Source organism: Lemur catta, chromosome 21 (genome assembly GCF_020740605.2).
Source record: "Lemur catta isolate mLemCat1 chromosome 21, mLemCat1.pri, whole genome shotgun sequence".
NCBI classification, from domain to species: domain Eukaryota; kingdom Metazoa; phylum Chordata; class Mammalia; order Primates; family Lemuridae; genus Lemur; species Lemur catta.
Window position 1 is genome coordinate 26,639,119 of NC_059148.1, and position 23,270 is coordinate 26,662,388.

At 49.2% G+C, this 23,270-nt stretch overlaps 1 protein-coding gene across 1 annotated transcript in view; it reads right to left on the bottom strand.

Moving 5' to 3' along the window:
• The window catches only part of KDM2B (lysine demethylase 2B), a 113,125-nt gene that overhangs the window by 13,713 nt on the left and 76,142 nt on the right, over positions 1-23,270 (bottom strand). Inside the window, exon 13 of the mRNA XM_045534877.1 lies at positions 3,515-3,739. Within this exon, the coding sequence (XP_045390833.1) occupies positions 3,515-3,739 (225 nt within the window). The remainder of the gene's footprint in view (positions 1-3,514; positions 3,740-23,270) is intronic.

Sequence of the window (23,270 nt, forward strand, 5' to 3'; positions counted from 1 at the left end):
GCTATTTGGGAAACAAAGTATTTGGGAGGACAAAGACATAACTTGTTGCAATCCAAGGAAAACATTTGAAAAGTCATGTTCAAGTGTTACCAGAAGCAGCAGAGGCCGATTTCTGAAGGACTCAGAGGACAGGGCGGAGGAGAGAAGTGGGAAAGGGAGAGGGGCCTCAAGGTGAACAAGGACAGAGAAGCCTCCACAGGCCAGGCCACATGGGGCAGCCCGGGCAAGACTGCAGCTGGGGGTGCCCAGCTGGGGGGCACAGCCTGTGGTGGGAAGAAGAGCATCTGTGGAGGGTGGGGCACAAGGTGGAGCCTGACAGGAGGCAGGATGGGAGGCAGCACCAGAGGTGAACCTACTGCAGAGACCCAGGAGGGAGCCAGAGCCACCGTGGGGAGGGGATGAAGCCTGCCTAGCAGGGCCAGAGACAGGGAGCAAAGGGAAGCGCTGGGCTGCTTATGGCAAAAGGAAGACTCTGACACATCAAGAGAGAAGGGCGGGGGGCGCCTGTATGTGTCACAGGTGGGTACACCCTGGAGCAAGTGCCCAACAAAGGAGAAAGGCTAGAAGAAGAGTAGGTCTGGCCGAGTCTGCACGTGCTATCAGCTCAAGAAGCCGCGTCAGGCTGGAGAGAGAAGATGCACAAAAGTGAGGTTTCCCTCAACCAACATGCACAGCGCCAGGCACCGGAGCTGCAAAGATAAGGTGGCACCCGAGACAGGATTCCCATAACTGGGCCCAGGACCCTGGGGGTGGAAGAGAAAATAATGCCAAAGAGGGAAACACAGTTGTGCGTTCATTGTCGACACACAAAGTTTTAGGTGACACTGTTCTAAAAAAGCAAAAGTCCCTACAGACACACACTCTTAAATCCTGACATAATCCAATGGGTCACATGGACCCTCTCTCCTAGAAAAACACACAAATATGCACGCACAGAGACAAACGTCTTTGTTTAATTTCAGGACGGCTCACAAATTACCAGAAAGCCATTCAAATGTCCTAGGGTTTAGGTAACAATTAAAAACCCAAGCAATAAACTTAAAAACCTCTGCAGCAATCAACAGAATGAAAAGGCAGCCTAGAGGATGGGACAAAATCCTTGCAAACCATCTCTCTGATAAGGGGTTTATATCCAGAATATATGAAGAACCTCTACAACTCAACAATTAAAAAAAGGCCCAAAAATCCAATTAAAAAAATGGGCTAATAGACATTTCTCCCAAGAAGATATACACATGGTCAACAAGCACATGAAAAGATACTCAATATCACCAATCATCAAAGAAATGTAATTCAAAACCACAATGAGGTATTACCTCACACACATTAGGATGGCTACTATCAAAGACAAACAAGTACACAAAACAAAAAACCCAGAAAGCAAGTGCTGGTGAGGATGTGGACAAACAGGAAACCTTGTGCTCTGCTAGTGGGAATGCAGAATGGCACAGCCGCTATGGGAAACAGTATGCAGGTTCCTCAAAAAATTAAAAAGAGTGACCATATGACCCAGCAACCCCACTTCTGGGTGTATAGTTGACTCCTGAACAACACGGGTTTGAACTGTGTGGGTCCCATGCAAACTCAGGTTCTTTTCAATAAAATTGACCCCTAGTGCACCTGCCTCTCCTTCCATCTCCTCCACCTCTGCCACCCCTGAGAGAGCAAGACCAAGCCCTCCCTTCCTCCTCCTCAGCCTGCTCAAAATGACGACAAGGATGAAGACCTTTATAATGATCCACTTCCACTTAATAAATAGTAAATATATTTTCTCTTCCTTACCATTTCTTAATATCATTTTTGTTTCTCTAACTGACTTTATTGTAACAACACGGCAAACATAATACATATGCAAAATATGTGAGTTGACTGTTTATGTTACCAGTAAGGCTTCTGGTCAACAGTAGGCTATCAGTAAAGTCTTCAGGGAGTTGAAAGTTATACATGGATTTCTGACTGTGTGGAGGGTTGGTACCCCTAAACCCCATTTTGTTCAAAGGTCAACTATATATCCAAAATAATTAAAAACAGGATCTCAAAGAGGTATTTGCATACCATGTTTACTGCAGCACTATTCACAATAGACAAGAGGTGGAAGCAACCTCAATGTCCTTCAACAGATGAATGGATACAGAGAATGTAGTATATACATACAACAGGATATTTTTTTTACATTTGAATCTGTTTTGATTCAACCAACTGGAGTATTATTCAGCCTTAAAAAAGAAGGAAATTCTGTCATATGCCACAACACGGATGAACCTTGAGGACATTATGCTAAGGAAAATAAGCTAGTCACAAAAGACCAGCATTGCATGATTCCACTTCTGTGAGTTACCCAGAATAATGAAACTCTCGGAAACTGAAAGTGGAATGGTGGGTGCCAGGGGCTGGGGGAGGGGAAAGGGGAGTAGTTGTCCCATGGGTTTAGACTAGTTTCAGTTTTGTAAAATGAAAACGTTCTTGGAGACCAGCTACACGACGATGTGCCTATAGTTAACACTACTGTACTGCACACTTAATGATCAAGGTGGCAAATTTTATGTTATGTGTTTTTTAATCACAATCAAAAATACAAAACACAAGTGGTGTGTGTGTGGAGAGAGAAGGGTAAGGTGCATCTGCACTTGGAGGGGCAGCAACGGGGGAGAGGGGCTCACCCTGTGCCAGGCTGGGCCTGTGGACACACTCACAGGGCCCAGGAATCCTGTCCCTCCCGCCAAGCCTGCTTTTCCATGGGGAATGACAGCTCCCACGGGGAGGGCCACTGGGCCCCTTGGGAAGCAGCACCCAGGAAGGCAGAGCATGTGGGTGGTACGGGGGGATTCAAGGGCAAAGCCAGGACCATGCCAAGTTGCCAAAGTCCACATCCGCCACCCTGTGCTGGCTGGGGCAAGGCCAGCAGCCCTGGGCCACCACCGAAGACCAGGTGGTGGATACCGACAAGGAGAATAGGTCTGGAGCGGCTGCTGGGCTCTCCAGCGGCCCAGCTCCTCGGCTCCGTAAATCACTGGTCTTTGTCTGGAGCAGCTCCCTCAGGAGGGGCACTGACCTTCCACCCAGACCTCCGACTCTAAAGGCAGGACAGGAAGGAAGGAAGGAAGGAAGGAAGGGCCTAGAATCGTCATGAACTGGACCATAAATGTTGGTAATGGGGTCACAGACAGGACAGGCTGCCCTGACATCTTTAATGGCGGAGACTTCAAAGTACTTGGTTCATCTTGGGAAGGAAGGAGTTTTAAGACCAGCAAACTCTGAAGAAATAGGCGCCTGAGCACATGGCAGCACGGCCCCAAGTCTAGCAAGGGGGGATTTTCAAACAGCACTGGCTTGAGCCCCCTTCCTTTCCACAGGGAGACCTCCCAGCGTTTCTGCAGCTCCACCTTCTCTTTATGCGGAGGGGCCGGACAGACCAAAAAGCAGATAGACAAACAGGCCTCAGGCAGAGGGAGGAGAGGCCGCAGGGGCACTGGGGGGAGAGCTCAGCCTCCACCACCCCACCCCCCACACTCACCGCGATGCACTGCCGCATGATGCAGCTTTGCTTCATCCGCCCGGGGCCCCCGAATTTCTTCATGTCCTTGCAGAAGTGGCACTCTCCGCACTCGGTCCGCAGGCAGGCCTCGCACTTGCGGCATCGCGTCCGGCGCCGGCGAGCTCCTGCCGTTGTCCGGTTGGCGGCCAACTTCACCGCGGAGGCCGGGCCCAGCTTCCCCTTGGGCCGACCCACAGCCCGGTTCTGCAAGAGAACAGACGGGACCAGTCAGACGGGAGGCTGCAGTCTGCAGGCGCTGCCAGACCCCCAGCAAGGGTGTTACAGCTGAACTGTGTCCCCCAGAAAGACAGGCTGAAGTCCTGAACCCTGGCGCCTCGGAATGTGACCTTATTTGCAGAGGAGCTTTACAGAGGTAATTAGGTTAAATGAGGTCATTCAGGTGAGCCCTAATCCAGCAGGGCTGGTGTCCTTATGAAAAGAGAAAATTTGGACACAGAGACACACACAGAGGGAACGCATGTGCAGACACAGGGAGAAGACGGCCATGTGACTGGAGCCCTGTCTAAGCCGGTAAGTGCCTAGGACTGCCAGCAGCCACCAGAAGCTGGAGGAGGCAAAGGAGGACCCTCCCCTAGAGCCTGCAGAGCAAGCACGGCCCTGCCAACCCACAACTTGATGTCAGACTTCTGGCCTCCAGACTTGAGAGAGAATAAATGTTATTTTAAGCCACCGATTATGGTAGCTCTCGGAAGCTGCTACAGGGGACACCCTGCTTCTGACGGCAGCACGCCCAGGCTCAAGACCCCTTCGCAGCCCCTCTTCCTGCTCTTGGCCGGGCTGTACTTCCCCAGAAAGGACACATGGGGCCACACAGTTGGCCTCTGTTCCCTCTTCCGGGAACACTGCCCCCTTCCCACTCCGCTTGGCTAATGCCCACTCGCCCTGCAGGACCCGTTCACACACCGCTTTCCTCCTGGAAGCCCTCCCTGCCCACCTGCACCGGCTCAGGACCCCCACTGTGGGCCCCGCTGCAGCTTTCATAACCGTCATCACTGTGCTTGCACTGTCTTCCCTTTGAGACGCGGGCACAAGGGGGCTCTCACCAAGGGTGTCTTGTCCACCACTGTGTTTCCACTACAAGACGGCTGGGCACACGGCATGTGCTCAACAAACCAAACCCACCCTTGGGAGAAGCGGACAGTAGCCTTCAGGTCCCCCAACTCTCAGACCTTCCCTAAATGGGCTTCAAAAATGCTTCTTTCCCTGTGACTCAAGGGAGAACAGAGATGGGTCAGCGAACAAGGAGCAGAGCTGAACGCCAAGCCACAGCTCCCGCCCTCTGGTCCTGACATCCTGGCCACCAGCCCCAGAGCCTCCTGCAGGCCTGGGATCCACAGTGGAGCCTCTAAACTAGCTGCTGAGGACACCGCCCACGGAGGTCCCCTGTCCACTGGGGATGTGCAGGGGGAAGGACCAGCATGGGGGAGTTTGTCTTGTCTGAAGCACCTTCGTGAGGAGCACGAGCTTCCTGAGAAATGGTAAGTCCCTTTGTCAGGGAGACACGTTGCTGCCCCTGAAACCTAACTGGCACCTAATGTTCAAAGCCCCTTGTAGCTCACTGAATGACCTTCAATCTAGTCCCAGCCTTTCTTATTTTTTTTTGAGACAGAGTCTCAACTCTGTGGCCTGGGCTCAAGTGCAGTGGTGCCATCATACCTCACTGCAACCTCAAATTCCTGGGCTCAAGCAATCCTCCTGCCTCGGCCTCCCAGAGTGCTAGGATTACAGGCACGTGCCACCAAGCCTGGCCCCATCCTTTTAATTTTAGTTTGTCATCGTGAATCCCTAAACAAAACCTCATCCTTTTGCTAATCTGTGGGCCCAGAAGAGCCGTTACTCTGCACACCCCACAACAGTGAAGAGGGTCCTCCTTCCAGGGACCCCTCCCCACGGCACACACAACTCCCCCGACACTAGGGCTGCCTAGAAACACCCAACTGCACGGAAGAAAAACACTCCGCCTTCCTCCATGAATGCAGCCTTGCCAGGGCAGCAGTCCCTGCAGGCAGCCACCAACCTCACCTCTCTGCTGACACCTAAGTTGTCCTTCCCTCAGACTCACCCTCCCAACAGCCAGCAGCAGTGAAGGAAGCTGCGAGGCCCCCGCCGGCCCACCCAAGTACCCACCTCAGGAAGCGCCAAGCTTGGTTTCTATCCTGCTCAGCCCACCCTGAACCCCAGAGAGTAAAGAGAGGACCCCTCCCCCACCAGCTGGAGATTGTCACACCCACCCTTCCCTCTGTGGCAGCCGGGACTGTCACCAGCAAGGGACAAGGGAGGGCAGGCCCCTGGGTTGAGGGCTGGCTACCCACCAGTCACTTAGGAAAGGGGCCGCCCGACATGAATTGCTCTTCCATCAACCAGCGAAGGGTTCCGTGCCCTCTGCCCACCAGTCCTCACAGTGGGTCCGGCCCCCCCCCCCCCACTTGAACAGCCCACCGAGACAACGCTCTTGGCAGGCAAATTCAGCTACAACCCCACACGCCAATCCAGGTCAGGTCTGGCTGCCTCAATGATAAGTAAAACAAGATCAATTATCATTGTTTTTTGGATCTGAAAATGGTACATGAGGGACTACGGGTCTGAAAGCTGAGCAGCTGCCCAAGAGTAACAAAGAACACCAAGAGGAAGTGACAACGACACGGACCCCAGCAGTGGTGACAGTAGGTATTTTCTGAGCACCCACTATATGCAGGCACCGTGGCCATTTTACATAGGATGTTACCTAATTTTTCCCGTGACCACCACGTGAGAAATGCCTTCATGTCCCATTTTTCAGATGAGGAAGCCCAAGTCAGAGGTAAAGTGACTTGCGGTCATGGAGCATGCTCGGAACACTATAAACCACAACAATGCGTGTGCAAAGTGGGGCAAGAGGCTCACAGATCCACCGGGATGGCCAAATGCCCCCAGAAGGAGTTCACAGCTAGTGCCACGATGCCCTCAGTATGAAGAATGCCAACAAGAGGTGCAGAGAAGCACAGCTACTTCCAGAGAAGTGGAAACCCACAAAGGTTCTCCCTGTCTCTTCCCAGCCCACAGCACTTTCTGATTCTGCCCCTCCAAACGGCAGGTGTCCTGTTACCAACTCAGTCCTCAAATACCGGAAACTCGGGCAACAATGTGGGCAGCTTCTGAGGCCTCAAGGCAAGTGCATGGGCCGCCTCTAAAACCAGAAGCAAAGAAAGAGCTCCAACTTCGACTGTTGAACAGGAGGTTCTACAGACCAACTTCTCTGGTGAAAAACTGAAAAAATTCCAGGAGTCCAAAGGAACGTCAGGTATTAATGACCACGGAGTGCCTCTGGCCTTGCTGGCCCTGAGGATAGTGTTAGGTCAACCAGCCAGAGTCACAAGGCTTGTACGTTACCATGCAACAAGCCCACCTGCCTGTGATTCCCAAAGCGTGTTCACATCCAAAGTAGCATTTTTCCAACCCACGGAAATCAGATGCTTGGACCTTGACAGCAGCTGAAACATCCTGGAAAACGACAGACCAAGTGATAGAGGACATCTCGAAAGAAGAGGTGTAAGAAGTCGCTGTTTCTGAAGACCCTGCTCTTGCCCTCTCTACCCGCTGTCAAATCAAGCTAGAGAGGCTTTTGCTGCCTGCAGCTTCGCAGCCTCTGTAGAAGTGGTCACCAGCTGCACCACTTGCATTTTTGACCAAATGATTTTCAACAAGGGTCCCAAGACAATTCACGGGGGAAAAGAACAGCCTTTTAAACATATGGTGCTGGGAAAAATGGCTATCCACATGCGAAAGAATGACGGTAGACCCCTACCTCACACCATATTTAAAAATTAACTCTCAGGCCGGTAATACCAGCAGTTTGAGAGGCCCAGGCAGAAGACTGCTTGAGGCCAGGAGCTCGAGATCAGCCTGGGCAACATGGCAAGTCCCCTCTCTACAAAAAAAATAATTTAAAAATTAGCAGGGTGTGGTGGTACGCACCTGTAGTCCCAGCTACTCAGGAAGCTGTGGCGAGAGAACTGCTTGAGCCCCGGGGTTTGAGGCTGGCTGCAGTGAGCCACAATGGCACTACTGCACTCCAGCCTGAGTGACAGAGACTCTGTCTCAAAAAAGAAAACAACAATAACAACAAAAACTAAAAAATGGATCAAAGACCTAAACATAGAGCTAAAACTATAAAATGCTTAGAAAACACACAAGTGTAAATCTTCATGACTTTGGATTAGGCAATGGCTTCTTGGATGTGACATCAAAAGCACAGGTGGCAAAAAAAAAAAAAAAACGAAGAAAAATTAGACTTCATCAAAATTAAAAACTTTTGTGTTTTAAAGGACACAATCATATGTGAAAAAGCCCACAGAGTTGGAGAAAATATTTGCAAATCACATATCTAGTAAGGAGCTAGTATCCAGAATATGCAAAGAACTCTAACTACTCAACAATAAAAAGATAAATATGCCTATTTAAAAACGGGCAAAGGATTTGAATAGCCATTTCTCCAAAAATGATCTACAAATGGCCAATAAGCACATGAAAAGATGCTGAACATCACTAGCTAATAGAGTATGTAATTTGCACTGGAGACTCATTCATTAACCCCCTCATTCACACATTCACCCACCCACCCACCCACTCAAGTGTTTTCTGGCTGTGAATTATGTATCAGATTCAATGCTAAGTGCTGGGACTACAGAGATGAGTAAAATATGTTCCCTACTCTCAAAGGCATTACAGTTTAGGGGGAGAAAGACATGCAGCCACATAAATGCAATGTAACGTGATGATGATAATAGTAAAAGCTAACATTTATTGACATGCTCATCACTCTTGTCATTATTTGTATCAATAATCTTAGAGGAAGAAATTACCATTATCACCATTTAAGAGTGAGGAAACTGAGGCACAGCACAGTTAAGTAATCTGCCCAATGTCATACTGCCAGTAAATGAGAAAGCTCTAGGCCCGGACACTGGCATGCCGACCCAGAAGAAATGCCTACCTTACAGGTAAGGGAGGTTGAAAAAATCATTCCAGAACACAGGAGGTGGTGACTAAGGTAGGCCCTGGAGGGAGAACAGGACTTTGCAGGCAGCGGGGTGGGGGAGTAGGGAGTGGGTATTCTAGGCAGAAGGAAGAGTTCGATAGAGATGTGAAACTACATGACACATTCAAGGAACTGCAAATAGCTCAACATGGCTGCTGGAAAACAGCCCTGAAGTGGCAGGAGCCTCATCCTGCAGGGCCTCCTATGCCACAGTAGGCAAATGGACCCTGTGAGAGTAAGTCAGAGAGGACATGACAGTGTTCCAGCAACTGTGTGGGTATTTTTTGGGCAGTGGGCAAGACAAAAGACAGGGAGATCAGCAGATGATGAAAGCAAAAACAGACACAATGGAAGGGACGAAGGGGGTGGGTATCATTCAGGAGATGGTTTAGAAGTGGACCCCGTATTAGAAGATCTGGTGTCTGACTGAACATAGGGTAGCATGCAGGAAGAGTTCTGGAAGACTGAGGTTTCTGGCTTGAGCAACAGGACAACAGGGGGCTTAGGAGAGGGGAGGAAATAATGACTCCACTGTGGACACGTGGAATCTAAGGGACCCATGGGACATCCAAGGAAGGTGTCCAGCAGGCAGGTGGGACCAGAGCTAAGAAACACACCTGGGAATCAACACTGCGTAGGTTTTAAAACTAGTTAAGTCCATAAGGCTGTCCAGGGGGAATGGCAGAATGAAGAGAGCATCTTCAACAGTACCCTCAAGATTGAAAACATTCAAGGAGCAGGAGGGAAAAAGCAACCTGCTGAGAAATGGCTGGAAAGGCTGGAGAAGCAGGAGGAGGCTGTGGAAAGGTTTCAGGAAGGGAGTGGTCAAGAGTTTCAACTGTCAAGAGAAAAGAGTGAAAAAAACAGAATATAGCTATATGTTTTTACAATTAAGACAGTTCCAAATGTTCTACCAAACAACCCTTGACAATATCACGCTGACACGGAGTCCCACAAGCAATGGCCACAGCCCCCTAAATTTCTTTAAACATGCTAATGCTGCATTCTACTGCACGACACAGCCATATTATCTCAATAGCACGCCTGTCCTCAAATCTTCAAGCACAATGGACATCCCAGGAAAAGTGGGGTTTTACCAGTGTTGCAGCCCCTTCAGACACACCTACAGACTCCAGGGAAGGCTCTGGATTTTTTTTATATACTGAGAGTAAAGAGCAAGAGCATAAGAACACAAGAGCCACCAGAAAACCCAGGGCATGGGAAGACCTCTGGAGAATCTGAGGAAAGCTAGGATCTTTTCCTCAGAAAAGCAGACACAAGCACAAAGTAACAAAACTTTTGCATATATTTTCAGGAAGGTTCGGGGACCCCCTCCCATCTTAAAATTTCACTATTTAAGAGGTTATAATGGATAACACCTCGTGGTTATGATCACATGAATTTCTGAGAGATTTTCTTCTCCATGTTTCTTAATTATTATTATTTTCAACAATAAGCTGTTATTATTTTTATAGGAAAAAGAAAAAATAAAAGCTGTTTTCATTTCAGAGATTTAAAACCAAAAACAAGCTGGAAAAAGAATTCACCTCAATAACGGCCCTTCTTTAAGGGGCACCTCCTCAAACTGGAAAGCAAAGTGGAAGAATTTTCTGACATATTCTGTACTGGAGAAGCAAATGAGGTCTATGGGAGAAGGCCCAACCAAGGGCGCACACTGGCAAAGAATGAGTGAGGGGCCTCCTGCCCATGAGGCTTACCCACCATCACCCCCCCTGCCCCCATCCCCCCACTGCTGTCCTACAGTATGTGACACTTGGGAAAACCCAGGTTGCTGGGGGAAGGCATGCGGCAGACAGGCCAGCCACCAGGACAGGTGATGAGGGCAGTGCAGACTTAGGCTCTGATGGGGGTGGGGGGGGGGGCGGTGAGGCCAGCTGCAGAGATGGACTCAGCGGCACTAATTTCCCAACAGGGCTCCCCCTCCACGGGGTTCTTTCACCCAGCAGGTGGGTGAGTATACCTGCCCACCCACACTCCAGGACTTGCACCCCTCCTCATTAAGGGCCTTCTCCTTTCCTGCCAAACCCATTCAGGAGGGTGGGGCGGAGGTGGGGAGAGACTTGAAGAAGGGCTGGATCTAGAGCTTGCAAGCCAGAGACTCTAAGCTCTGCTTTGGAAGATGCAAATACCTTCGAGGTCCTCAGAGGAAGCTACTCCTCCAGGGCCTAGACTCAGAAAACTGTTAAAGATACAAGTGTAGGAAGAGGTGAGGGGCCGTGAAGCACTACCTGGAGTGCCCCCAAGTGCAGAGTCCCTTAGCTGACAACCACATTCTCTGCTGGGACTATGGGAAAAACCTGCTGCCCACTGCCCTGACTGGATGTCATCTCCCTCAGTGCACCTGAGTGGGGAAAAAAATCATTAAAGTGAACATCACAACCTCGAGTCATTGCTAATGACTCCAGTAGTGCCACAACGGGCTGACCAACCTGAGAAGGAAAAAAAAAAAACCTGTCTACAAGTACAGGTCCTCTCTTAATGGAAGTCTCTCTTAGGAGTCGAGAGAAATTGTGTTCTGAAGGCCAGAGACACACTAAGTCTTGTGCAGGCCAAAGACTGTACCTATTACAGGTCACAAGGTGTGACCAAATTTAAAAAACAAACAGAAAACAGGCAACAGGAACCTCAATCCCGGCATCCTGTGAACAACCAGGTGCTATGGAAATGATAAACTGTTGGCAGGATTAGGTAGACCCAAACTGAACTGAAAATGTTAAAACCAAGAGCTGAGGTACGAGCTAAGCAACAGTAATTTGACAGCCATTCATTCCCACACCGTGCTACGGACTTGATGAAAGTTCAAGCCAAAACCACTTGAACCGTCCCGGGTTAATCCAATACAAAAAACCAGTGAGGTTCAGGAACACCTCAGACGGCACACGTGCCTGAAAAATCTGCAAAGCTGAGAAACAATAAAATTTAACTTTGTCTCTGTTAAATAAAGCCACTTAATAATACGTGTGTTGCGATTTAACTGCCGCATATACAGTACTTCCTCAATTACGCCTAATGATAGGGGAAAAAAGCTCCCACATTTCGGCTCGGTCACTCCCAAACACCTTTATTCCACTAAGGAAATGCACCAGGATTATAAATAAGCATCTTATTCGCCCAGTCCGTCCGATGCCACTTGGTAACTCAACCCATCCCATTCTTAATTCCTTGGACAAGTCTACCTAGCCTGTGTCTTGTTCCGAATATTATCTTGCAGATTATACTTCGTAAAACCTCAACTTTCTTCCCCTGCTTCCCAAATACGAACCTTCCCGGAGTAAATTCACGCTGTAAACACACCCAGGGCTTTGTTTTACACACAGATTTCTCCCCCGGTCCCGAGAGAGGTGGCTTTTCCTTCTACATCCAACCCAGGCCAACTCCTGCCATCTGGGGTCACGGCTTCCTCCGCCGTCGCTGCCGCCGAGCGGACTCGCCCGGGTTCCGGGTGGCCCGCGCCGGCCCGCGGCTCGCACCCCTTCCTGTCTCCGTCTGCCCACGGCGGGCAGGCGGCGGGCGCGCGGCGCCCAGACAAAAGCTCGGGCCGTCGGGCCCACGGGCCCCGGGCGTCCTCCAGCCCCGAGGCCGAGGGTCCCGGCGCAACTTTGCAAACAGAAAGGAAGGAGGCGCCGGCGCCCGCGGGGTCCGGGTGCGCCCGGGGCGGCCGGCACGCGCGTGGGCCGCGGGCTAGGGCGCCAGGGGAGGGCGCGGCGCGCCCCGCGGCCGCCCGCAACTTGTCCGCGAGCCGTGGCCCGCGCCCGCAGGCCCGCCCGACGGCGAGGCCCGGCGGCCCACATTGTCCCTGCGGCACCCGGCGGCCACCCGCGCGCACGCCCGCCCGCACACGCCCCCTGCCCGGGCCGGCTGCGGGGCCGCCGGCCTGCCGCGCTCCTCCACGCCCCGCTCGGGCCGGGCCCTGCGGCCCCGCCGGCGGCGGCTGCAAAACTTTCTCCTCATCGCGGCGGCGGCGGCGGCGGCGTCGCGGCCGCCCTCGGCTCGTCAGGCAGTCGGTCGGGAGGTCGGGCGGCGGGTCCCTCCCCTCAGCCCCACCCCGGGCCGCCGACCTGGTCCGGCTCCGATTCATAGTCGTCGTCCTCGGCGCTCACGGACATGGCCATGGCTCATGGTGGGCCCAGGCTCGCGCGCGCTGACATGGCTGGAGCGGCGCCGCCGCCGCCGCCCGCCCGGAGCAGGCTCGGCTCGCCCTGGCTCGGGCTCGGGCTCGGGCTCGGGCTCGGGCTCCCGCTGCCGCGAGGAGGGAGCCGCGCCGCGCGCCTCGCACGCCCGCGCGGGAGGGGGCGGGGAGGGGCCGGCGCGGGGAGGGCCGGGGCGCTCATGCATATGCATGAGGCGAGCCAGGAAGGGGCTGGCCCCCCGGGCGGGCGGGCCAATGGCGCGGCCGCGGCGTTCGGGCCGCACACAAAGGGAGCCCGGCCTGCGGTGACACGGGGGCGGGTCTGCCGAGGGCGGCCCAGCGCGGCCGGAGCGCGGGGACTGGGGCTGCGTGGGGGCGTGCCGGCGCCCCGCCCGGCCCCGCCGCGGGATGCACATGGGTGGCTGCACGCCGCCACCGCTGCAACAGGAAATGCACGCCCGGCCTGGGGTGGGGTCTTTTGTGTGGTCCTGCGGGGCGTCTCGCCGCAGCTCAGGGTCGCACGGCCACGGGGGGCGGCCCTGCACGCGACGCCAGGCACCGGTCCCTGCGCCCCCGGCAGTGGGCACGCGGGCTACCGGGTTTACACACACTCCGGGACCGGGACCTCACGCCCGCGAACCCGGGAGCCCCCTACCCAGAGCCTGCGGGCTGGCCGGCCTGGATAAGATCTGGGGGCCCAGAGTCCCCCGACGCGGGCAGCCGGGCAGGGCTGCCCTCCCGACACTGCCCCTCTGCCCTCGGGTTTGCGTTTCCAGGTGGAGAGCGTCAAACGTGAGGTTGGTGCAGGCAGGAGTTCCACTCCGGCCTCCTGACGCGGGCTGTCAGCGAGAGCGCCCTGGGCCCTGACCTGAGGGGGGCACCCCACCCTCTCGGGCAGCAACCCCCCCTTCCTGTGGTTCCCGGAGTCAACCTAGCAAGGGTGGAAGGCGCTGCATGCCAGAACGCAGTTCTCCTAGGGGACTGGCAGCCCCCTAGGCTGGCCCCGGAAGGTGTGGGTTTCTGAATTTTTTAACTGTAAAGGTTCCTAGTGCTTACTCCAACTGCAGCCCACTCCTGCAGAAAATTGTTGCTAGAAATCCAGATTGATCGTCATTCCAAAGGGAAAAAAATAAAATCCATTGGGCACTTAAGCCAGTAGCCCTTACTCTAAAAGACCAATGACCAATGCTGTTATTAACAGTTAAACACACGCTAAGGAGCAAGATGGCTTGGTTGGGCAGGTGGCATGTATATCCACCTGTCCAAGGACGGATCAATGTGCACACCTGCACCTGCTCAGTTTCTTTATCCATATAATGGGAACGATTTACTGAGCGATGGGTAACCTTTTGTAAAGGGATCAAAGCTGTCCTAAGAATAAACCATGAAATCAGGTGATCAACTCTGCAATGGCTAGGCCACTGGCCCCCAAATCCATGGTGAGCACAGAAGGGACAGGCAGGCAGGTCATGGCCTGGGTTTTCAAAGAAGGCAGACTGTGTGGTGGAGACCTCGTAAATAAAACTCAGGAGGCTTCTAGCAGAGAGTCCGCAGGAGTGAATAAGCAAGGATGTCAGTTTTACTGAGCAGATTTTAAAGTCTGTCTGAAATTTATACACCCACTGACACTATGGAAAAAATCCCGGCAGACTTGCTCTTTACTGAAACATATCTGTTCTCAGTTTCCTTCCCCCCACCCTTATATTTTTCACAATCCACTCAAGGTTACAACAAAAACAAGCAAATGAATACTCCTCACCCCAAACTCACTCCATCCCCGAAGGTCTTTGCTTTTTAAAAGCTACCTTGTCTGAACTTAAGTCTATGTGACCTCTTAGGGGACACACTACCCGATAGGAAACCTTCAAAAAAGAAAGGGCTGGGCCGGGCGCGGTGGCTCACGCCTGTAATCCTAGCTCTGGGAGGCCGAGGCGGGTGGATTGCTCAAGGTCAGGAGTTCGAGACCAGCCTGAGCAAGAGTGAGACCCCCGTCTCTACTAAAAATAGAAAGAAATTATCTGGCCAACTAAAAATATATATACAAAAAAAATTAGCCGGGCATGGTGGCTCATGCCTGTAGTCCCAGCTACCCGGGAGGCTGAGGCAGTAGGATCGCTTAAGCCCAGGAGTCTGAGGTTGCTGTGAGCCAGGCTGATGCCACGGCACTCACTCTAGCCCGGGCAACAGAGCGAGACTCTGTCTCAAAAAAAAAAAAAAAAAAAGAAAGAAAGGGCTGATAACAGGCTAATCATGCTTTCGCTTCACTGTAATTGGTCAAACCTGCAGGGGTAGAGAGACACCCAAATGACATAACCATCAAGAGAAAAGTCTGTAAGCAGGTCTTTCCCATTACCAATCAAGAGCACAAGTTTATTTAGAACTGTCCTGCAGCTGATTTCCTTCAAGGACTCTCCAAAACTCACTTCTGTATTTAAGGAAGTAAAAAGACAACAGTTCTCAATGATCATGGCTCAAAGAAGAGAAAGGGAAAGCGTGGCCAAACAGAAGCTGCAGCTAACACAAACTTCCTTTCTCACATTATGTCATTTCAGAGACAGAAGGGGCCTCACCAGACGCCTTCACTTCACAGGTGAGGAAATGAAGGCCCGAAGAGAAGTAGGAAGTAGCTCTGAAGTCTAGAGTCCCTTCCTTAAACCATCCAGAGAAAGACCCTCTCCAGGGACCCCTTCCACCATTCCAGTAAAAGCAATACCAAGCTTTTACTAGGCGTGTTCAAAGGGCCAGACCCCATGCTAAGTGTGCTATAGACATGATCTCATTTACTGCCATGAACAGCCCCGTGAGGTATGTACCATTGTTCACCTATTTTACAGGTGAGAAGACTGAGGTACATTGCTGCAAGGGAGTGAAAGGACCTGGATCTGACTGCATAGGCGACCGGAGCCTGGGCTCTTACCCAGGCCGCTCCAACACTTCATGCCAAAGACAAGAGAAGAGGACGCCAAATGAGATCGGTGTAATAATTCAAATGACAAACTCAGACTTCAGCAGAAAAAAATGAAGTGGCCCTTACTAGATGTTGTCAATTTCGTATTCTCCATTCAAATCCAATTCCAAGGTGGGTCTTGATAGCCAGACTGCTGTCTGACCTGTCAAGGGCCAACTGTGGAATGAGCAAGCTACAGTGAAGACATGGTAACGTGGTGGGTTCTCTCCAAACGCTAAGAAGACTCCTGCCAGCCACTATCCTAACACCTCTTACAGATTCCTCTTGTGACACCTGCAAAGTGCTTCTTACTCCTATTTTCCTCAACCAAGTTTCCTTTAGTTAATTGGTATGCACAATTATCCAACATCTGTTTTGTGTTAACAGTGTGCTGAACTGTATATGAAAATATTATGTCACCCCTTGCCCAGTAGAATTGCCACCCTTAAAGCTGAGCATTTACACTGTGCCTTTGGCTGGCCCTTTCTCCCTCTTGACCTCGTCTTTGAGTGACCCTAAAAACTGAACCCCTCTCGCCTCCACTTGGCAGAAGCTTGCTTATGGTTTTTTTTTTTTTTTTTTTTGAGACAGAGTCTCACTCTGTTGCCCAGGCTAGAGTGCCGTGGAGTCAGAGAGCTCACAGCAACCTCAAACTCCTGGGCTTAAGCAATCCTCCTGCCTCAGCCTCCCAAGTCACTGGGACTACAGGCATGTGCCTCCATGCCCGGCTAATTTTTTCTATATATTTTTAGTTGTCCAGCTAGTCTCTTTCTATTTTTCGTAGAGATGGGGGTCTCGCTCTTGCTTAGGCTGGTCTTGAACTCCTGACCTCAAGTGATCCTCCCGCCTCGGCCTCCCAGAGTGCTAGGATTACAGGGGTGAGCTACCACACCCGGCCTTTGCTTATGTTCTTAGAAAGAGCTCCCCAAGGCTGATGCCTCCCAGGCAGCTGGTGCTTGCCCTGAGCCAAAAGGATCCGGAACTTTTGCCACGTGAGGAGGAAATAAACACCGATGAAAGCCAAGTCCTCCTCAGTCACAACTGTCACCTGCTTCCCTAGGTGTCATTTAATTTTCTGATCTGCCTATCAGATTGTGAAACCTCAGGAATGACCCCTGGCTGCCAAGAGGTTTTGCCCAGCCTTATCCTTGTCCTAGGGCAGGGATAGGCAATGTGCTAAGGTGGAAAGGAGGAGGGAAGAGAGGTTTACCCTTAGTCACCATCCTTTCCACGCCCACTTCCAGGAATGGCAGGGGTAAGGGCAGACTGGGCCGATGTCCCCCTGGATTCTGGCTTGCCTAGGGGGAAGGTCTCTCCAACATCTGGTCCCTTTCCTTGACCCCATGTTGCAAAGGCCAAGGATAAAGCTTGGGAACATTATTTTCCAGAGACTCCCGGGAAGGGAAAGAGAACAGATTCTTTTTGTGTGGACACCAATGACTGGCTGGTATCACGTTTGTAAACATGCCCCTAAGGAGGGAATAGAAGTGACAGAGCAAGCCTGCAAAGGGTCACCTTCTAATACGTGTAATAATTTATGCCTAACAAGCAATAGAGAATGCATGCTTCAGTTATTTTACTATTATTTTACCATTTGTTTCTCTGTTTTTCAATAGGCTTGCCCCCCTTAGTGGAAAAAGCAGAAGGTCTTTTGGAGGCCTATTTTTCTGATATAACATAAATAAGAGTACTTACACATAACATAGGACTCTAACGTTACCTGGATAAAACTGTGGTTCAAAGAGCAACAGTACGGCAGACCAACGGCTGCAGTGACTTCTGTTAAGGAAGTTACTAATGTTATTTAATTGCCTTTTTATTTCTCCCCTAGAGAGTCAGGCCACGAGCATGTAAAAACCGCACATATTTGTCATGTAAGTCCCCTAAATAGAGCAAACTTTCTGTGAAATGAGGGTTCCTTTCCTAATTAGGTCTCCTTACATTACCAAAGTCAGCCAATAAATAGTCACATTCACTGGAAGATTTGTGACTGTGCACAGGATTTTGAAAAATTAACTAATTTAAAAGGTGACTGGCATCGATCTGAGAACTGTTTTTCCGCCACCCACCTCATTTCCAACACCTTTGCTGACCTTAGCAAGCTACCTCCCTTCTCTATTCATTTCCCTACCAAAATCCATGCTAAGGCTGAGCAAGACAATTTGGACTAGAAAAGTGGGTTCACTTTATAACTCCCCCACCTGAAAATATAAGGAGCTAAATATACATAAAATGCTAGCACAGAATTCTGGCCTACAGACTCAAGACTCCGTAATTTAAAAATATTTTTCATAACAAGACCAAATCTCCACTTGGTTCCCTTGCTAACCAGAGCACCCATCACTCTGTCTGGCCCACCATTCTCAAACAAAACAAAACAAAACACCCAGAAGAAGCAGGATCTAAAAGTTCTGTGCAATTAATTTGGACTCAAAAGACCAAACGCAAAGATTAGCCCAAGTGAGATGACACGGCAGACAGCAAAGAGGTAAAAGCATGTGTAAAACTGTGCTCATCATTCCCATCAGCTCTATTCGCAACAGCCACAAGGCAGAAACGAAGCAAATACCCCTTTTGTATATGAATGGATAAAAAAAGGTGGTCTGTCCCTACGATGGAATATGACTCAACCATAAAAAGGAACACAGCGCTGACCCATGCTCCAACGCGGATGAACCTGAGAACTGGATGCTAAGTAAAGAAGGCAGACACAAAAGACCACATGGTATAGGATTCCATTTATATGAAATGTCCAGAACAGGCAAATCCATAGAGACAGAAAGTAGATTAGTGGTTGCCAGGGGCCAGGGGAGGCGGAGCGGGGAGTGACAGCAGATGGGGATGGGGTATCCTGTTGAGGGTGATGAAAATATTTTGGAGCTGGATAGAAGTGACGGTTGTGCAACACTGTGAATGTACTACATGGCAACGAATTGTTCACTTTAAAATGGTTGATTTTATGTTAGGTGAATTTTACCTCCATGAAAAGCATATACAGTCATGTGCCACATAAAGACATTTTGGTCAATGACTGTGGTCCCATAAGGTTATAATACCGTATTTTTACTGTACCTTTTCTGTGTTTAGACATGTTTAGATACACAAATACTCATGATTATGTTACAATTGCCTACAGTATTCAGTACAGTAACATGCTGCCCAGGTTTGTAGCTAGGAGCAATAGGCTATACCATATAGCCTAAGTGTGTAGCAGGCAATACCGTCTAGTTTTGTATAATTACACTCTATGATGCTCACACACAGCCAAAATTCTCTAGCGACGCATTTCTCAGAACATATCCCTATTGTTAAGTGACATGTAACTGTGTATGTATCTACATGTTGTTTTTATCAGCCACATTTTCCCTAGGTTAGCTAAACTGGTCAAAATAGAGACAAAAAAAAATTGTATCTAAAACTTGAAGCCAGGTGCAGTGGCTCGTGCCTGTACTCCCAGCTATTTGGGAGGCTGAGGCAGGAGGATTGCTTGAGGCCAAGAGTTCAAGACCAGCCTGGATCTTGAACATAGTGAGATCCTGTCCCAAAATAAAATAAAATAATAAAATAAAATCAATCAATAAAACTTGGGCATGAGGAGAAGCCTAGCTCCCACCTAGGGACTTTGAGTCAACTTTCTTTGCTCTCCAAGGGCGGGAGCCATCTCCCTACACTCTATCATCACTCCAGTGATTTGTGTTCCCATTCCTGAAAGGTCATCTGGTTAAGAAACATAGGCCCTAAACCCTAGGAAATGTTGAAACTAACCAAACCAAAGAGATAGTTGAATCACCTTCTAAATGAGCTGCTAACAGTCACTGTGGGGGTCTGATGGGCTCTGATAACACTTCCATACCCATATACAAGGCACCTCCCTCCCTTTCTTCCTTTCTCTTTCTCTCTCTCTCTCTCTCTCTCTGTGCCTGCTGCCCATCATTAAACTCAAAATAGAAAAAGCCTGACGAAACTCAACTGTCACCATTTGAAGCAGCACTTAAACCAACTCCTTACTTTGAAAATCAGCATTTAAAGAGAAAGAAGTTAAGCATGCAAGCTGCCTTTTCAGGAAGAACAGTATTTCAGGGTAGCCGCAATGGATAAGGGAAAGCTCTGCAAAAGAATCCCAGCTCATTCATATGGGAGAAATGACATTCTCCAAAGATCATATGTCATCTCCTGATAAAATTATTTTTTTAATTTATAAAAACTAGGCCGGGCGCGGTGGCTCACGCCTGTAATCCTAGCTCTGGGAGGCCGAGGCGGGTGGATCGCTCGAGGTCAGGAGTTCGAGACCAGCCTGAGCAAGAGTGAGACCCCGTCTCTACCAAAAATAGAAAGAAATTATCTGGCCAACTAAAAATATATATACAAAAAAATTAGCCGGGCATGGTGGCTCATGCCTGTAGTCCCAGCTACTCGGGAGGCTGAGGCAGTAGGATCGCTTAAGCCCAGGAGTCTGAGGTTGCTGTGAGCTAGGCTGATGCCACGGCACTCACTCTAGCCTGGGCAACAAAGTGAGACTCTGTCTCAAAAAAAAAAAAAAAAAAAAGAAAAATTTATAAAAACTTTTCAGCTGGCCTCGTACTCCTGGGCTGAAGCAGTCCTCCCACCTCGGCCTCCCGAGTAGCTGGGACTACAGGCGTGTGCCACTGTGCCAGCTCCTGATAACATTATTGATACAGCAAAGAATGATCAACAGGTGTGGAAGCCATCAATGAATGGCCCCGCAGCAGGCAAGCAGGGGCCGAAGCAACCCCACTCAGACTCTCCTGAGGAAAGAGGGAAGAACGATAACTGAGTAACAAGGGAACAGACTGCCCGGGCCCTCATCAAGTATGATGTTCACTTTAGTCTAACCAAGCCTTTAGAACTTATTTCTCGATTACAGAAATTGCAATATATAAACTAGATGACACTGCAAGGACACAGACAAATGCATAGACTGGGATGTTCTGCAGGACACGTGGCTCTTGTGTTTTCTACAAATCAAAGTTCTGAGAACAGTCTAGAATAAAAGAGAGAGTTAAGAACAGATTCAATGTGTGCTCCTGGGTTGGATCCTGGTTTGGACAAAGCAGCTGTAAAGGATCATTTGGGAAATCTGAATATGACAGGGCATTAGGGGGTATTAAAGAATTATACATTTTGTTAGATGTAATCATGTTATTTTGATTATGTAGAAAAAGAGTTCCTTTTTAGAGAGGCAAACCTAAGTATTTAGGCCAGGCATGGTGGCTCACACCTGTAATCCTAGCACTCTGGGAGGCTAAGGCAGGAGGATCACTTGAGGTTAGGAGTTCGAGACCAGCCTGAGCAAGAGTGAGACCCCCGTCTCTACTAAAAATAGAAATTAGCTGGGCAAGTAAAAAAAAAAAAAAGAAAAGAAAAAACATTAGCTGGGTGTGGTAGCACACACCTGTACTCCCAGCTACTCGGGAGTCTGAGGCAGGAGGATTGCCTGAGCCCAGAAGTTTGAGGTCTGTGAGCTAGGCTGACGCCACGGCACTCTAGCCCAGGCAACAGAGCAAGACAATGTCTCCAAAAAAGAAAACCCAAAACCGAGGTATTTAGGCATGGAATATCATGATGTGATGTCCATAATTTTCTAAAGAATAAAGTGAGTTAAAAAGAAATGCCACCACTTCACATCCAGTAGGATGGCTAGTATCAAAAAAAGAGAAAATAACAAGTATTGGAGAGGATGTGGAGAAACTGGAACCCTTCTGTACTGTTGGTGGAACCCTTCTGTACTGTTGGTGGTTTTCCATAGCAGTTGCTATGGAAAATGGTATGACAGTTCCTCAAAAATTCAACACATTAACTGCCATGTGAGTTGTATTTAACTCATGCTAGTTTTGAGCCTGGGGGTTTGTGAAGACATGAATGTAACTCACATGTCTCTTTACCCTGGAAGCCTCGAAAAATATTTTTCAGGTTGCATATAACTCATGCACAAAAAACAATAAAATATAACAAAATTTTCATTACATTAGAAAGGGTCATTTTGTTTTCAAAGATTTTATTCCATTTTCATAATGATACACTGGTGGCCCCAAGGAAAAAAAAATTTTTTTCTAATGTGGCAGTCAATGTGTTAAAGAGAATTACTGTAGGATCTAACAGTCTCACTTCTGAGTATAGACCCAAAAGAATTGGAAGCAGGGACTGAAAAAGATGTTTGTGGTAGGAGAAACTCAAGTGTTCACTAATGAATGAATGATACACAAAATGTGGTGTATGTATGTAACAGAATATTATTCTGCCTGAAAAAGAAAATTCTGACACATGCTATAACGTGAATGAAACATGAGGACATTATGCTAAGTGAAATAAGACATTTACAAAAAGACAAATACCGCATGATTTCACTTATATGAAATATCTACAGTAGTCAAATTCAGAGAGACAGAAAGTAGGATGGTGGGTGCAGGGGCTTGGGAAGGGGAAATGGAAGGTTAGTGTTTAATAGGGACAGAGTTTCAGTTAGGGAAGATGAAAAAAGTTCTGGAGACAGCTGGTGGTGATGGCACAATATGAATGCACTTAAAGCCACTTAATGCCTAAAAATGGTTAATATGGTAAATTTCATGTTATGTGTATTTTAGCACAATTTTTTAAATGTGATAAAAATAAACAAAATACTAAGAAATAAGGCTCATGCCTATAATCCTAGCACTTTGTGAGGCCAAGAAGAGAAGACTGCTTTGGGCCAAGAGTTCGAGCCCAGCCTGGGCAGAATAGCAAGACCCTGTGTCTCTATAAAAAAATTTGTTTTAATTACCCAGGTGTGGTGGTGCATGCCTGTGGTGGTGCAGCCCAGCTACTCGAGAGGTAGAGGTGGGATCACTAGAGGCCAGGAGTTTGAGACCAGCCTGGGTAACATATTGAGACTCATTTCTACAAAACATAAAAAAATTAGCCAGGCATGGTGATACAGTCCCAGCTACTTGGGAGGCTGAGGCAGGAGGATCACCTAAGCCCAGGAGTTGGAGGCTGCAGTGAGCTATGATCTTGCCACTGCACTCCAGCCTGGGCAACAGAGCTAGATCCTGTCTCCAAAAAAAAAAATAGAAAGAAATAGCACCCTCTCCTAGAAGAATAGAACAGCTGGGAACACTCGAACAGATACACCTCCTTCCCACATGGGCTCCACAGCCAGTCCACTCCTGCCATCTTGTCTCATAAACATTTAACCGAGAGAAAAAAGAATCTAAATGCCTCCCCCCAAAATCCTCTTTATAAGTGAGATTATCTCTGAATCTTTTCAAAGAGCTTTCCTGTTTAGTTATTTACACCCACTGGTGGGGAAGGACAGCGATGTAGAGCCGGTTTCACCACAGCTTTCACTCTCACCTGCTTTCTTTGTGTGTAATTAAGGTTCCCCTTGTCCCATTAAATATACCACCTTTGTAAAAGCAAAATTAAACGATGAAAATATTTCACTTCTCTTCACCCAATCTTGCCCTTTTTCCTTTAGATCACCTAAATTTGTAGGACAGATTATCTGACAGCATCACTTGGTGGAACACACATCCATCTTCCTAACAAAGCCAAATTAGAGAGAAAGAGAGCGAGGGAACATGACAACTTATTCCCAATGTCC